The 13334-nt window shown below is 32.4% G+C and overlaps 1 protein-coding gene across 5 annotated transcripts in view; it reads right to left on the bottom strand.

Annotated features, from left to right (window-relative positions):
• Window positions 1-593: 593 nt before the first annotated feature.
• The window catches only part of LOC111218627 (guanine nucleotide exchange factor DBS-like), a 33074-nt gene continuing 20333 nt past the window's right edge, over window positions 594-13334 (bottom strand). For 3 of the 5 annotated variants that reach the window (XM_022741011.1, XM_022741008.1, XM_022741012.1), the window contains 5 exons: window positions 4037-4102; window positions 3225-3334; window positions 2009-2121; window positions 1812-1915; window positions 594-1717 (listed from right to left, as the gene is read on the bottom strand). In XM_022741011.1, the coding sequence (XP_022596732.1) occupies window positions 1638-1717; window positions 1812-1915; window positions 2009-2121; window positions 3225-3334; window positions 4037-4102 (473 nt within the window). In that variant the 3' untranslated portion in view covers window positions 594-1637. Of the gene's footprint in view, window positions 1718-1797; window positions 1916-2008; window positions 2122-3224; window positions 3335-4036; window positions 4103-13334 lie in introns of those variants that run through there. The other 2 variants (XM_022741009.1, XM_022741013.1) reach the window with 1 other exon arrangement.

Raw genomic sequence — 13334 nt, 5'->3', positions numbered from 1 at the left:
TTTTTTTTACACCTCTAAAAGGTTTCATGTGGAGAGTTTTCTGCTGTAATAAACAAATATTTGTTGTGTGTAGAAATGTGGCCACTTGAATGTCAAAAACACATTTACCTATTTAAAAAATGGCCCTTTTTGATAACAATGGTACTTTTCATGGCAGTGAATTTTCATACCTCCACATTACTTTTGTAGTCTTTGGTCTCCACCGAGTGTAAAAGATGGGTTTTAACAAAACCTGGCAACCGAGTTCGGCAGTTTGAGTTTCGTTTCTGGTCGTTAGACTAGCTGAGGGCTCGCAGGGTTACGCAGGCGCCCCATATAAAGAGGCTACAGTCCTCGCTGCAGCTGGCCACCGGTTCGACTCCCGCATCGGACGGCCCTTTCCTGCATGTCATACCCCCTCTCTCTGCCTCCCCATTTCCTGTCTCTCTACTGTCCTGTCCATTAAAAGGCACAAAAATTCTTAAAAAAAAAATCTGCTCATAAAATTTATAGGAATATCTAGAATGCTTTCTAGGCACAGAAAAATGGATCGATATTTAGCTATTCAGAGACACACAGAAACAGTGACTGAATTATCACAAGTCATTTATATATAAAAAAAAAAAAATTAGACAAGTCACAAAGTAGTGACATCACCGTACTTAATGTACAATATAGCATCTCCAATAAACATTTCATGACAGACAGATATTAATGAACAATATCTACATTCATAACATGATCCCTTCACAGGGAATAAGTTAGCGATATACAGTGATCTCTGATTATTCACACTGAGAAACATTTTTAAACTGCAGCGTACATGAAAACCCACAGAGTTAGACAATGAAGCCATCAGAGACTTGAAAAGACAAAAGCTCATACACAGTCAAGTCCGGACAGCTGGTGACATAACAGGTTCCTAATGACAGGCTGACAGAGAGAAAAATGGCAGACAGGAAGAGAATAAAAAGAAAGTAAGAAAAGATGAGATGCCAATTTATAATTGGCTAAACATACAATATGTGGGCGTTTTCATTTCTTACAAATAAATAAACATGTAAAGGGAAAAAAAGCAGAGGACAGAGGTGATTAGACCCTCAGAAAACATTCATTCAAGCTAAACAAGCTGTATGCATTTATCTCTTGCCCTCTTTCCTTATTTACAGTAATAGCGGAAATGTAAACTCTTGGGTGAATTAGTGCAGATGAACACAAAAACAACTGTCATCCACATTTGATCACTAATCTTTCTCCATTTTTAATGCGAACACAAATAGATGCATTAACTGAGATCAGTCCTGCTGGCCCATTCATACATCTATTACATTAGAATCACACAGATCCTGCATAAAAAATAAACAGACAAGTGTGTGACTAGAGGAAGATCATTTTACTATACTATGAAATTACTGTGTGTAACATATGCATCTATGCTGTATCTTCACTGTGCAATGGCACCACAGTCAAATCTATAACGTGCCATTGTCTCAATATGTGGTGCAAGTGCGTGATAAAAATAATGAAAAAATACAGCTTTCTGTGGAAACCTGACAAAATACTTATGAGCACTGGTGTTGGCATTACAGCACAGATAGCCACATGATGCTAGCATTGAAGAGGGCCGTTTGGTGATGGAGGAAGTGCTGAGCAGTTATTCAGGGTTTGATGTCAGAGAAGCTTGTGTAGGTCTCGCTGCAGCTAGACGATGTGCTAAGGTTTCCAGAGCCACTTCCTTCTGTTGGAGACACGCATGTATTGAAGATTAACATTACACTTGCATAACAATTGTGTGTTAACGTCTCACACAGTAAATTGCTATGTTTGAATACCTGAGCTGGTGAGTGACTGGCAAGACTTGGACTTTCCAATGAGTGTGATAAGATTAGCAGCAGCAATCCAACCCTCCTTAGAGGTGCTAAGGTTACGTACAAACCTGCATGACCACACACAAAAAAAATAGTATTATAGTAGTGCTGCTGTAATTGTTTTTATTTCTAATAGGCCGCAGTAAAGGCTGTATGCTCACCATTGTCCATCATCTCCCTCTTTGACCAGCTGCACCATGTCTCCATTCTTCACTGAGAGCTCTTGAGAGTTGCTCTTCTCGTAGTCAGCGATAACTGTATATTTTCCAGCACACTGTTCATAATGAAGATATGAAGCAAACAAGATACACAGTTGGAAAATCAGGAGCTTTGTCAGATCAAAAGTTACAGTAACGCCTAGGATTAGTTTGTGCTATGAGTGGAGAAAACAATTCAGTCAAAACATGTGTCACCTTTAAAGCTTAACTAATCATTATTTTTACATTAACAATGGATCAAATAATGTTTCTGGCAGTAGCATGCAACGCTTTTCTGCAAAGTTATGATAAACCAGTTGTATGCTACCTGCCAGCAGCAGACAGCACACAGACTAAGGTAATGACTAGCTGGTGAACATAGTGGAGCATTTAGCAGATATAGAGCCAGATTATTTTCCTCAGGAATTAGTGAAGATCAAAGTAGAGCTAAAGGGAGAGTGGATATTACACTTAAATTCATCAGGTGACTAGAACCACTACTTCTTTGGTCTATGTTTGCTGGATATATAAACAAGAAATTGTTTGCTAACATGTTTAACAAAACAACTTTATACTGTGTGTCAGTGTTGTGTTTACAGCTTGTTCTGCTGCCCCCAAGCGGCCAAAAAAAATTAAAAAATTGCAGCTGTAAATAAATGAAGCATCTTATATTTAAATATAATTCTGTTTCATATTTGATCAAATGTGAAAATCCACAGAAAATGGAAAAAATAGGACATAGTTGTAAATTGTCATACAGTAAGAGTTATCTTCTATGGGCAAAGAGGACAGTGTTCACTAGCAAATGGATCACAAGCTGATCATGTGACTATGGATAGTGAAGCTACAGTATACAGCTGCTAATTATTCCACATGTACTGATTTCAACATCACATGTTTTCATGGCTTGTTAAGGCCTTTTAACGGAAACGTCTGTACATACACTTATGCAGTAGATACCCACAGACAGACTTGTTTTTGTCACTTAGGAGAACATTGCACTATTTATTCCCTGGAGACTTACCTTAACTACAACCATACATACCTAACCCCAACCCTATGCTAAACCAAAGGGACAAAAGGTGAGTACCCATACTTTGATTGTGTAATCAGGCTTTTGTCTCCACAGTGTGATTAGGACACAGGCAAGCTGACATGTTTGTCACGCATAGTGACTCACCAGCTTCTTGCCGTTTTCATCCTCTGGGTCAGAATTAAGAGGCTCCTCTGCGCTGGAATAGCCATCATGCTCCTCTGAGGCATCCAGTGACAGGGAAGCCTTGTTCCAGCCTGAGGAGGGGAAAAAAAACAGGTGATTAGTCTACGGCAACATGTAACTTCACTCGCTGTCAGACATGTGAGTGGCCATCAGTGACAGATCTACAAGAGTGAGGGAGTGAAAGGGAAAACCACAAAAAGCTCTTGAACAGAGAAGGTTGAGCAGCTAACCCCAGGAATCCCAGCATGACACAACCAGTCCCACAGCTATTATCAAATCTATTTTTCTACAACAGGGGAGGTGGACATGCAGCGCTATATTTTAAATTCCGACTGAAACCAAAATATAATGTGGCAGGCAACCATGTCTGTCAGTGTATCAGTGTGCATTTATTTGATTCTTACTAAGCCTGAAAGAAAGGTGAAGATTTCAGATGGGCAAAGCAAAAATAGAGAGAGACGGTCTATAGATTTTTATAGTAGTGAAACAGTGGACCCAACACACAGCCAGCGTGAGGCAGCTCGTGCCAGTGTACCTCTCCACTTTGTCTGTAAGAGACTAGAGGTGCTGAACCACCTGGCCCTGCTCAGGTGGAGGGGTGGAGGACCTGCATCTGAGGGACAGGAGGCAATGGAAACACAGCCAGTCACTCACCCTGCAGCAGCTACAGCAAATCCAACTCATCAGTGCTAGAGACCCTGGCTGTGCTCAGAAATCATGGATGAACAACTAACAAGACGGGGAAGTACGCACTTGTTGCTGAACAGACTAACCTTTGAAGCCGAAAGGCGTTGGGTCGCTCTGGCGTTTCGTCTTGTGATCAGGGCTCGTGGGGGATCCTACCATGAAGCAGGAAAAAGAAAAGATGGGTGATTTGTTGATGCAAGAAAGAAACCACACCCAGAATATTGACAAGCAAAAGCTAAAGGAGTAAAAAAAAAAAAAATTTAAAGGGAAAAACTGCAATTTAGCTCTGATTACAATGACAGTAAACTTGAGGAGAAACTGATACGAGGATAAACTAATTCTAATAAGGAGGGAAACTGCAAAATACAGCTCAATGTTGCAATGCATTTTGAAAGCAACATTACACTGCACTGGATTAAATAAAGCTGGGGTCTAGAGCTGTGTGATACCTGGAGACAGGAGGACTGTCATGGGTAATGTAAAACTTTTATCATCAGTAGTTGGGGGCTCTGTGGAGGGAAGCATGCAGTATTTGACCTGCTGAGCAAACATCTTGAAAATAAATTATGTCTTCACTCTATTCACTATACACTTCATGAACAGTTCAGGGAATAGTTCGAAATTGGAAATTAGATGCTTATTTGCTTATTTACCTAGAGTTAGATGAAAAGATCAATACCACTCTTATGTCAGCATGGTAAATATGAAGCTACCGCCAGAAGCTGCTTTGCATAGCTTAGCATAAAGACAGAAAGCAGGAGGAAACAGCGACTAATTGGCAACTCTAATGTGACTGACATTTTTACATCTTTCAAAATTATAGCATTTTTTTTATGCCTTACTATACTATGATGTTTTCTGATGTTTTTATGCCTAACTATACTATGACATTTTATGCCTTAGTGTACTATTATGTTTTTAGATGTTTTATGCCTTATTATACCAAGACGTTTTTTGACGTTTTTTTACTAAACTATGACATCTTTATGCCTTACTATACTAAGACGTTTTTATGACGTTTTATGCCTTACTATACTATGACGTTTTTATGACTTACTATACTATGTCGTTTTTATGACTTTTTATGCCTTACTATACTATGACTTTTTTATGACTTTCTATACTATGACGTTTTTATGCTTTACTATACTATGACGTTTTCATTACTTTTTATGCCTTACTATACTATGACTTTTTTATGACTTTCTATACTATGATGTTTTTATGCCTCATTATACTATCACATTTTTATGAATTTTTATGCCTTACTATACTATGACGTTTTTATGACTTTTTATGCCTTACTATACTATGAAGTTTTTGTGACATTCTATACTATGATGTTTTGATGTCTTACTATACTATGACGTTTTTATGCCTTACTATACTATGACGTTTTTATGACTTTTTATGCCTTACTATACTATGACTTTTTTATGGCTTTCTATACTATGATGTTTTTATGCCTTACTATACTATGACGTTTATGACTTTTTATGCCTCATTATACTATCACGTTTTTATGAATTTTTATGCCTTACTATACTATGACGTTTTTATGCCTTACTATACTATGACTTTTTTTATGACTTTTTATGCCTTACTATATTATGACATTTTTATGCTTTACTATACTATGACGTTTTTATGACTTTTTATGCCTTACTATACTATGACTTTTTTATGACGTTATTATGCCTTACTATACTATGACTTTTTTTTGACTTTCTATACTATGATGTTTTTATGCCTGACTATACTATGACGTTTATGACTTTTTATGCCTTACTATACTATCACGTTTTTATGAATTTTTATGCCTTACCATACTATGACGTTTTTATGCCTTACTATACTATGGTGTTTTTTTTTTTACTTTTTATGCCTTACCATACTATGTCGTTTTTATGACTTTTTATGCCTTATTATACTATGACATTTTTATGACTTTCTATACTATAACGTTTTTATGCCTTACTATACTATGTCGTTTTTATGACTTTTTATGCCTTACTATACTATGACATTTTTATGCTTTACTATACTATGTCGTTTTTATGACTTTTTATGACTTTATGACTTTTTATGCTTTACTATACTATGACGTTTTTATGCCTCACTATACTATGACATTTTATGCTTTATTTTATTATGACGTTTTTATGACTTTTTATGCCTTACTATACTATGATGTTTTTATGCCTTACCATACTATGAAAGTTTGACGTTTTTATGCCTTATTATACTATGACGTTTTTATGAATTTTTATGCCTTACCATACTATGTCGTTTTTATGACTTTTTATGCCTTACTATACTTCATAAATTCATAAAAACGTCATAGTATAGTATACTATGACGTTTTTATTCCTTTTTATGCCTTACTATACTATGACTTTATGACGTTTTTATGCCTTACTATACTGTGACGTTTTTATGCCTTACCATACTATGTCATTTTTATGACTTTTTATGCCTTATTATACTATGACATTTTGATGAATTTATGCCTTACTATACTACAAAAGTTTGATGTTTTTATGCCTTATTGTACTATGACATTTTTATGAATTTTTATGCCTTACTATACTATGACGTTTTATGTCTTACTATACTATGACTTTGACAATTTTATACCTTACTATACTATGAAGTTTTTATGCCTTATTATACTATGACGTTTTTTAATGTTTTTTTCCCTTACTATACTAGGACATTTAATGCCTTACTTTACTATGATGTTTTATGTCTTACTATACTATGACATATTATACTATGATGTTCTATGTCTTACTATACAATGACGTTTTTTGATGTTTTTAAGCCTTATTATACTATGACTTATGTATTAATGCCTTAATATACTATGATGTTTTTTGATGATTTTATGCTATACTATACTACGAAAGTTTTTGACGTTTTTATGCCTTACCATACTGTCGTTTTTGACTTTTTATGCCTTACTATACTATGAAGTTTTTATGCTTTACTATACTATTACATTTTTATCCATTACTATACATTGATGTTTTATGTCTTACTATACTATGATATTTTATGATTTACTATACTGTGAAATTTTTATGCCTTACTAGACTAAGACGTTTTTTTATGTTTTTATGCCTTATTATATACTATGATGTTTTTTGATGTGTTCATGCCTTAATATACAATGCAGTTTTTTGACGTTTTTGTGCCTTAATATACTATGACATTTTATGCCTCACTATACTATTACATTTTTGACGTATTTATTTTGACAAGAGCAGACTGCAGCGCATCATTCACTCTGCTGAGAAGGTGATTAACTGCAATCTGCCAACCCTCCAAGACTTGTACACCTCCAGGACCCTGAGGCGACCAGGAAAGATTGTATACGACCCTTCCCACCCTGAGAGACTGTTTGAGTTACTCCCCTCTGGCAGAAGGCTGGGGTCCTTCAGGACCAAAACTTCTCACAACAGAAACAACCTCTTCCCTACTGCAGTTGGCCTCATTATCGAAGCTCTGTTATTTTTCTATTTATTTTCTATAATATTTCTTCATGTTGTAAATATTGTATCTTATTGTTAAATTTTTCAATTCATATCAAAGACATCTCACTGCAATAATTCTTTGTTTCATCTTTGTTTATATTTCCTTCTTACTCTGTTGATTGTTATGCACCAAAACACAAGAGAAAATTCCTTTTATGTTGAAAACCTACTTGGCAATAAAGCAAATTCTGATTCTGACTCTGATTCTGTACAATGACTTTTTATGCCTTATTATACTATGATGTATTTATGACTTACTACTACAAAATAATGTCGTAATATATTAAGTATATTAAGGCATAAAAAGTCATAAAAACGTTATAGTTAAGTAAGGCATAAAAAGGTCATAGTAAAGTAAAGCATAAAAATGTCCTACTATAGCAAGGCTTGAAAAGTCATAAAAACGTCATAGTATAGTAAGGCAAAAAAAGTCATAAACGTCATAGTATAGTAAGGCATAAAAAAGATATAGTATAGTAAGGCATGAAAACGTCATAGTATAGTAAGGCATAAAAAGTCATAAAAATGTCATAGTATAGTGAGGCACAAAAAGTCATAAAAATGTCATACTATAGTAAGGCATAAAAACGACATAGTATAGTAAGGTATAAAAAGTCATAAAAAAGTCATAGTATAGTGAGGAATAAAAAGTCATAAAAAAGTCATACTATAGTAAGGCATAAAAACGACATAGTATAGTAAGGCATAAAAAGTCATAAAAACGTCATAGTATAGTAAGGCAAAAAAAGTCATACTGTAGTATGACAAAAAGTCATAAAAACGTCACAGAATAGTAAGGCATAAAAACATCATAGTATAATAAGTCATAAAAAGGTCATAGTATAGTAAGGCATAAAAAGTCATAAAAACGTTATAGTAAAGTAAGGCATAAAAACGTCATAGTATAGTAAGGCATAAAAACGTCATAGTATAGTAAGGCAAAAAAAGTCATACTGTAGTATGACAAAAAGTCATAAAAACGTCACAGTATAGTAAGGCATAAAAACATCATAGTATAATAAGTCATAAAAAGGTCATAGTATAGTAAGGCATAAAAAGTCATAAAAACGTTATAGTAAAGTAAGGCATAAAAACGTCATAGTATAGTAAGGCATAAAAACGTCATAGTATAGTAAGGCAAAAAAAGTCATACTGTAGTATGACATGAAAAGTCATAAAAACGTCACAGTATAGTAAGGCATAAAAACATCATAGTATAGTAAGGCATAAAAAGGTCATAGTATAGTAAGGCATAAAAATGTCATAGTATAGTAAGGCATAAAAAGTCATAAAATAGTAAGGCATAAAAACGTCATAGTATAATGAGGCATAAAAAGTCATAAAAAAGTCATAGTATAGTAAGGCATGAAAAGTCATAAAAAACTCATAGTATAGTGAGGCATAAAAAGTCATAAAAAAGTCATACTATAGTAAGGCATAAAAACGACATAGTATAGTAAGGCATAAAAAGTCATAAAAACGTCATAGTATAGTAAGGCATAAAAACGTCATAGTATAGTAAGGCAAAAAAAGTCATACTGTAGTATGACATAAAAAGTCATAAAAACGTCACAGTATAGAAAGGCATAAAAACATCATAGTATAATAAGTCATAAAAAGGTCATAGTATAGTAAGGCATAAAAAGTCATAAAAACGTCATAGTATAGTAAGGCATAAAAACGTCATAGTATAGTAAGGCAAAAAAAGTCATACTGTAGTATGACATAAAAAGTCATAAAAACGTCACAGTATAGAAAGGCATAAAAACATCATAGTATAATAAGTCATAAAAAGGTCATAGTATAGTAAGGCATAAAAAGTCATAAAAACGTCATAGTATAGTAAGGCATAAAAACGTCATAGTATAGTAAGGCAAAAAAAGTCATACTGTAGTATGACATAAAAAGTCATAAAAACGTCACAGTATAGTAAGGCATAAAAACATCATAGTATAGTAAGGCATAAAAAGGTCATAGTATAGTAAGGCATAAAAATGTCATAGTATAGTAAGGCATAAAAAGTCATAAAAAAGTCATAGTATAGTAAGGCATAAAAACGTCATAGTATAATAAGGCATAAAAAGTCATAAAAAAGTCATAGTATAGTAAGGCATGAAAAGTCATAAAAAACTCATAGTATAGTGAGGCATAAAAAGTCATAAAAAAGTCATACTATAGTAAGGCATAAAAACGACATAGTATAGTAAGGCATAAAAAGTCATAAAAACGTCATAGTATAGTAAGGCATAAAAACGTCATAGTATAGTAAGGCAAAAAAAGTCATACTGTAGTATGACATAAAAAGTCATAAAAACGTCACAGTATAGAAAGGCATAAAAACATCATAGTATAATAAGTCATAAAAAGGTCATAGTATAGTAAGGCATAAAAAGTCATAAAAACGTCATAGTATAGTAAGGCATAAAAACGTCATAGTATAGTAAGGCAAAAAAAGTCATACTGTAGTATGACATAAAAAGTCATAAAAACGTCACAGTATAGAAAGGCATAAAAACATCATAGTATAATAAGTCATAAAAAGGTCATAGTATAGTAAGGCATAAAAAGTCATAAAAACGTCATAGTATAGTAAGGCATAAAAACGTCATAGTATAGTAAGGCAAAAAAAGTCATACTGTAGTATGACATAAAAAGTCATAAAAACGTCACAGTATAGAAAGGCATAAAAACATCATAGTATAATAAGTCATAAAAAGGTCATAGTATAGTAAGGCATAAAAAGTCATAAAAACGTCATAGTATAGTAAGGCATAAAAACGTCATAGTATAGTAAGGCATAAAAAGTCATAATGTAGTATGACATAAAAAGTCATAAAAACGTCACAGTATAGAAAGGCATAAAAACATCATAGTATAATAAGTCATAAAAAGGTCATAGTATAGTAAGGCATAAAAAGTCATAAAAACGTCATAGTATAGTAAGGCATAAAAACGTCATAGTATAGTAAGGCATAAAAAGTCATACTGTAGTATGACATAAAAAGTCATAAAAACGTCACAGTATAGAAAGGCATAAAAACATCATAGTATAATAAGTCATAAAAAGGTCATAGTATAGTAAGGCATAAAAAGTCATAAAAACGTCATAGTATAGTAAGGCATAAAAACGTCATAGTATAGTAAGGCATAAAAAGTCATACTGTAGTATGACATAAAAAGTCATAAAAACGTCACAGTATAGAAAGGCATAAAAACATCATAGTATAATAAGTCATAAAAAGGTCATAGTATAGTAAGGCATAAAAAGTCATAAAAACGTCATAGTATAGTAAGGCATAAAAACGTCATAGTATAGTAAGGCATAAAAAGTCATACTGTAGTATGACATAAAAAGTCATAAAAACGTCACAGTATAGAAAGGCATAAAAACATCATAGTATAATAAGTCATAAAAAGGTCATAGTATAGTAAGGCATAAAAAGTCATAAAAACGTCATAGTATAGTAAGGCATAAAAACGTCATAGTATAGTAAGGCATAAAAAGTCATACTGTAGTATGACAAAAAGTCATAAAAACGTCACAGTATAGTAAGGCATAAAAACATCATAGTATAATAAGTCATAAAAAGGTCATAGTATAGTAAGGCATAAAAAGTCATAAAAACGTTATAGTAAAGTAAGGCATAAAAACGTCATAGTATAGTAAGGCATAAAAACGTCATAGTATAGTAAGGCAAAAAAAGTCATACTGTAGTATGACATGAAAAGTCATAAAAACGTCACAGTATAGTAAGGCATAAAAACATCATAGTATAGTAAGGCATAAAAAGGTCATAGTATAGTAAGGCATAAAAATGTCATAGTATAGTAAGGCATAAAAAGTCATAAAAAAGTCATAGTATAGTAAGGCATAAAAACGTCATAGTATAATAAGGCATAAAAAGTCATAAAAAAGTCATAGTATAGTAAGGCATGAAAAGTCATAAAAAACTCATAGTATAGTGAGGCATAAAAAGTCATAAAAAAGTCATACTATAGTAAGGCATAAAAACGACATAGTATAGTAAGGCATAAAAAGTCATAAAAACGTCATAGTATAGTAAGGCATAAAAACGTCATAGTATAGTAAGGCAAAAAAAGTCATACTGTAGTATGACATAAAAAGTCATAAAAACGTCACAGTATAGAAAGGCATAAAAACATCATAGTATAATAAGTCATAAAAAGGTCATAGTATAGTAAGGCATAAAAAGTCATAAAAACGTCATAGTATAGTAAGGCATAAAAACGTCATAGTATAGTAAGGCAAAAAAAGTCATACTGTAGTATGACATAAAAAGTCATAAAAACGTCACAGTATAGAAAGGCATAAAAACATCATAGTATAATAAGTCATAAAAAGGTCATAGTATAGTAAGGCATAAAAAGTCATAAAAACGTCATAGTATAGTAAGGCATAAAAACGTCATAGTATAGTAAGGCATAAAAAGTCATACTGTAGTATGACATGAAAAGTCATAAAAACGTCACAGTATAGTAAGGCATAAAAACATCATAGTATAGTAAGGCATAAAAAGGTCATAGTATAGTAAGGCATAAAAATGTCATAGTATAGTAAGGCATAAAAAGTCATAAAAAAGTCATAGTATAGTAAGGCATAAAAAGTCATAAAAACTTCATAGTATAGTAAGGAATAAAAACGACATAGTATAGTAAGGCAAAAAAAGTCATAAAAATTTCATAGTATAGTAAGGCATAAAAAGTCATAAAAACGTCATAGTATAATAAGGCATAAATACGTCATAGTATAGTAAGGCATAAAAAGTCATAAAAACGTCATAGTATAGTAAGGCAGAAAAATGTCATAAAAACGTCATAGTATAGTAAGGCATAAAAAGTCATTAAAAAGTCATAGTATAGTAAGGCATAAAAAGTCATAAAAACTTCATAGTATAGTAAGGAATAAAAACGACATAGTATAGTAAGGCAAAAAAAGTCATAAAAATTTCATAGTATAGTAAGGCATAAAAAGTCATAAAAACGTCATAGTATAATAAGGCATAAATACGTCATAGTATAGTAAGGCATAAAAAGTCATAAAAACGTCATAGTATAGTAAGGCAGAAAAATGTCATAAAAACGTCATAGTATAGTAAGGCATAAAAAGTCATAAAAAAGTCATACTATAGTAAGGCATAAAAAAAACCATAGTATAGTAAGGCATAAAAAGTCATAAAAACGTCATAGTATAAAGGCATAAAAATGTCATAACAAAGTCAGGCATAACAAGTCATAAAAACGTCATAATATAGTAGGGCATAAAAATGTCATAGTATAGTAAGGCATAAAAAGTCATAAAAACGTCATAGTATAGTAAGGCAAAAAAAGTCATAAACGTCATAGTATAGTAAGGCATAAAAACGTCATAGTATAGTAAGGCATAAAAACGTCATAGTATATAGTAAGGCAAAAAAAGTCATAAAAAAGTCATAGTATAGTAAGGCATAAAAAGTCATAAAAATGTCATAGTATAGTGAGGCATAAAAACGTCATAGTATAGTAAGGCATAAAAAGTCATAAAAAAGTCATACTATAGTAAGGCATAAAAATGACATAGTATGGCAAGGCATAAAAAGTCATAAAAATGTCATAGTATAGAGAGGCATAAAAAGTCATAAAAAAGTCATAGTATAGTAAGGCATAAAAAGTTAAAAAGTCATAGTATAGCAAGGCATAAAAACGACATAGTATAGTAAGGCATAAAAACTCACGAACGACATAGTATAGTAAGGTATAAAAAGTCATAAAAAAGTCATAGTATACTAAGGCATAAAAACGACATAGTATAGTAAGGCATAAAAAGTCATGAACGTCATAGTATAGTAAG

Source organism: Seriola dumerili, unplaced genomic scaffold (genome assembly GCF_002260705.1).
Source record: "Seriola dumerili isolate Sdu_G_001 unplaced genomic scaffold, Sdu_1.0 BDQW01000052.1, whole genome shotgun sequence".
NCBI lineage: Eukaryota > Metazoa > Chordata > Actinopteri > Carangiformes > Carangidae > Seriola > Seriola dumerili.
The sequence above is the reverse complement of the archived record's forward strand: the minus strand, read 5'-3'. Positions and strand labels throughout refer to the sequence as shown.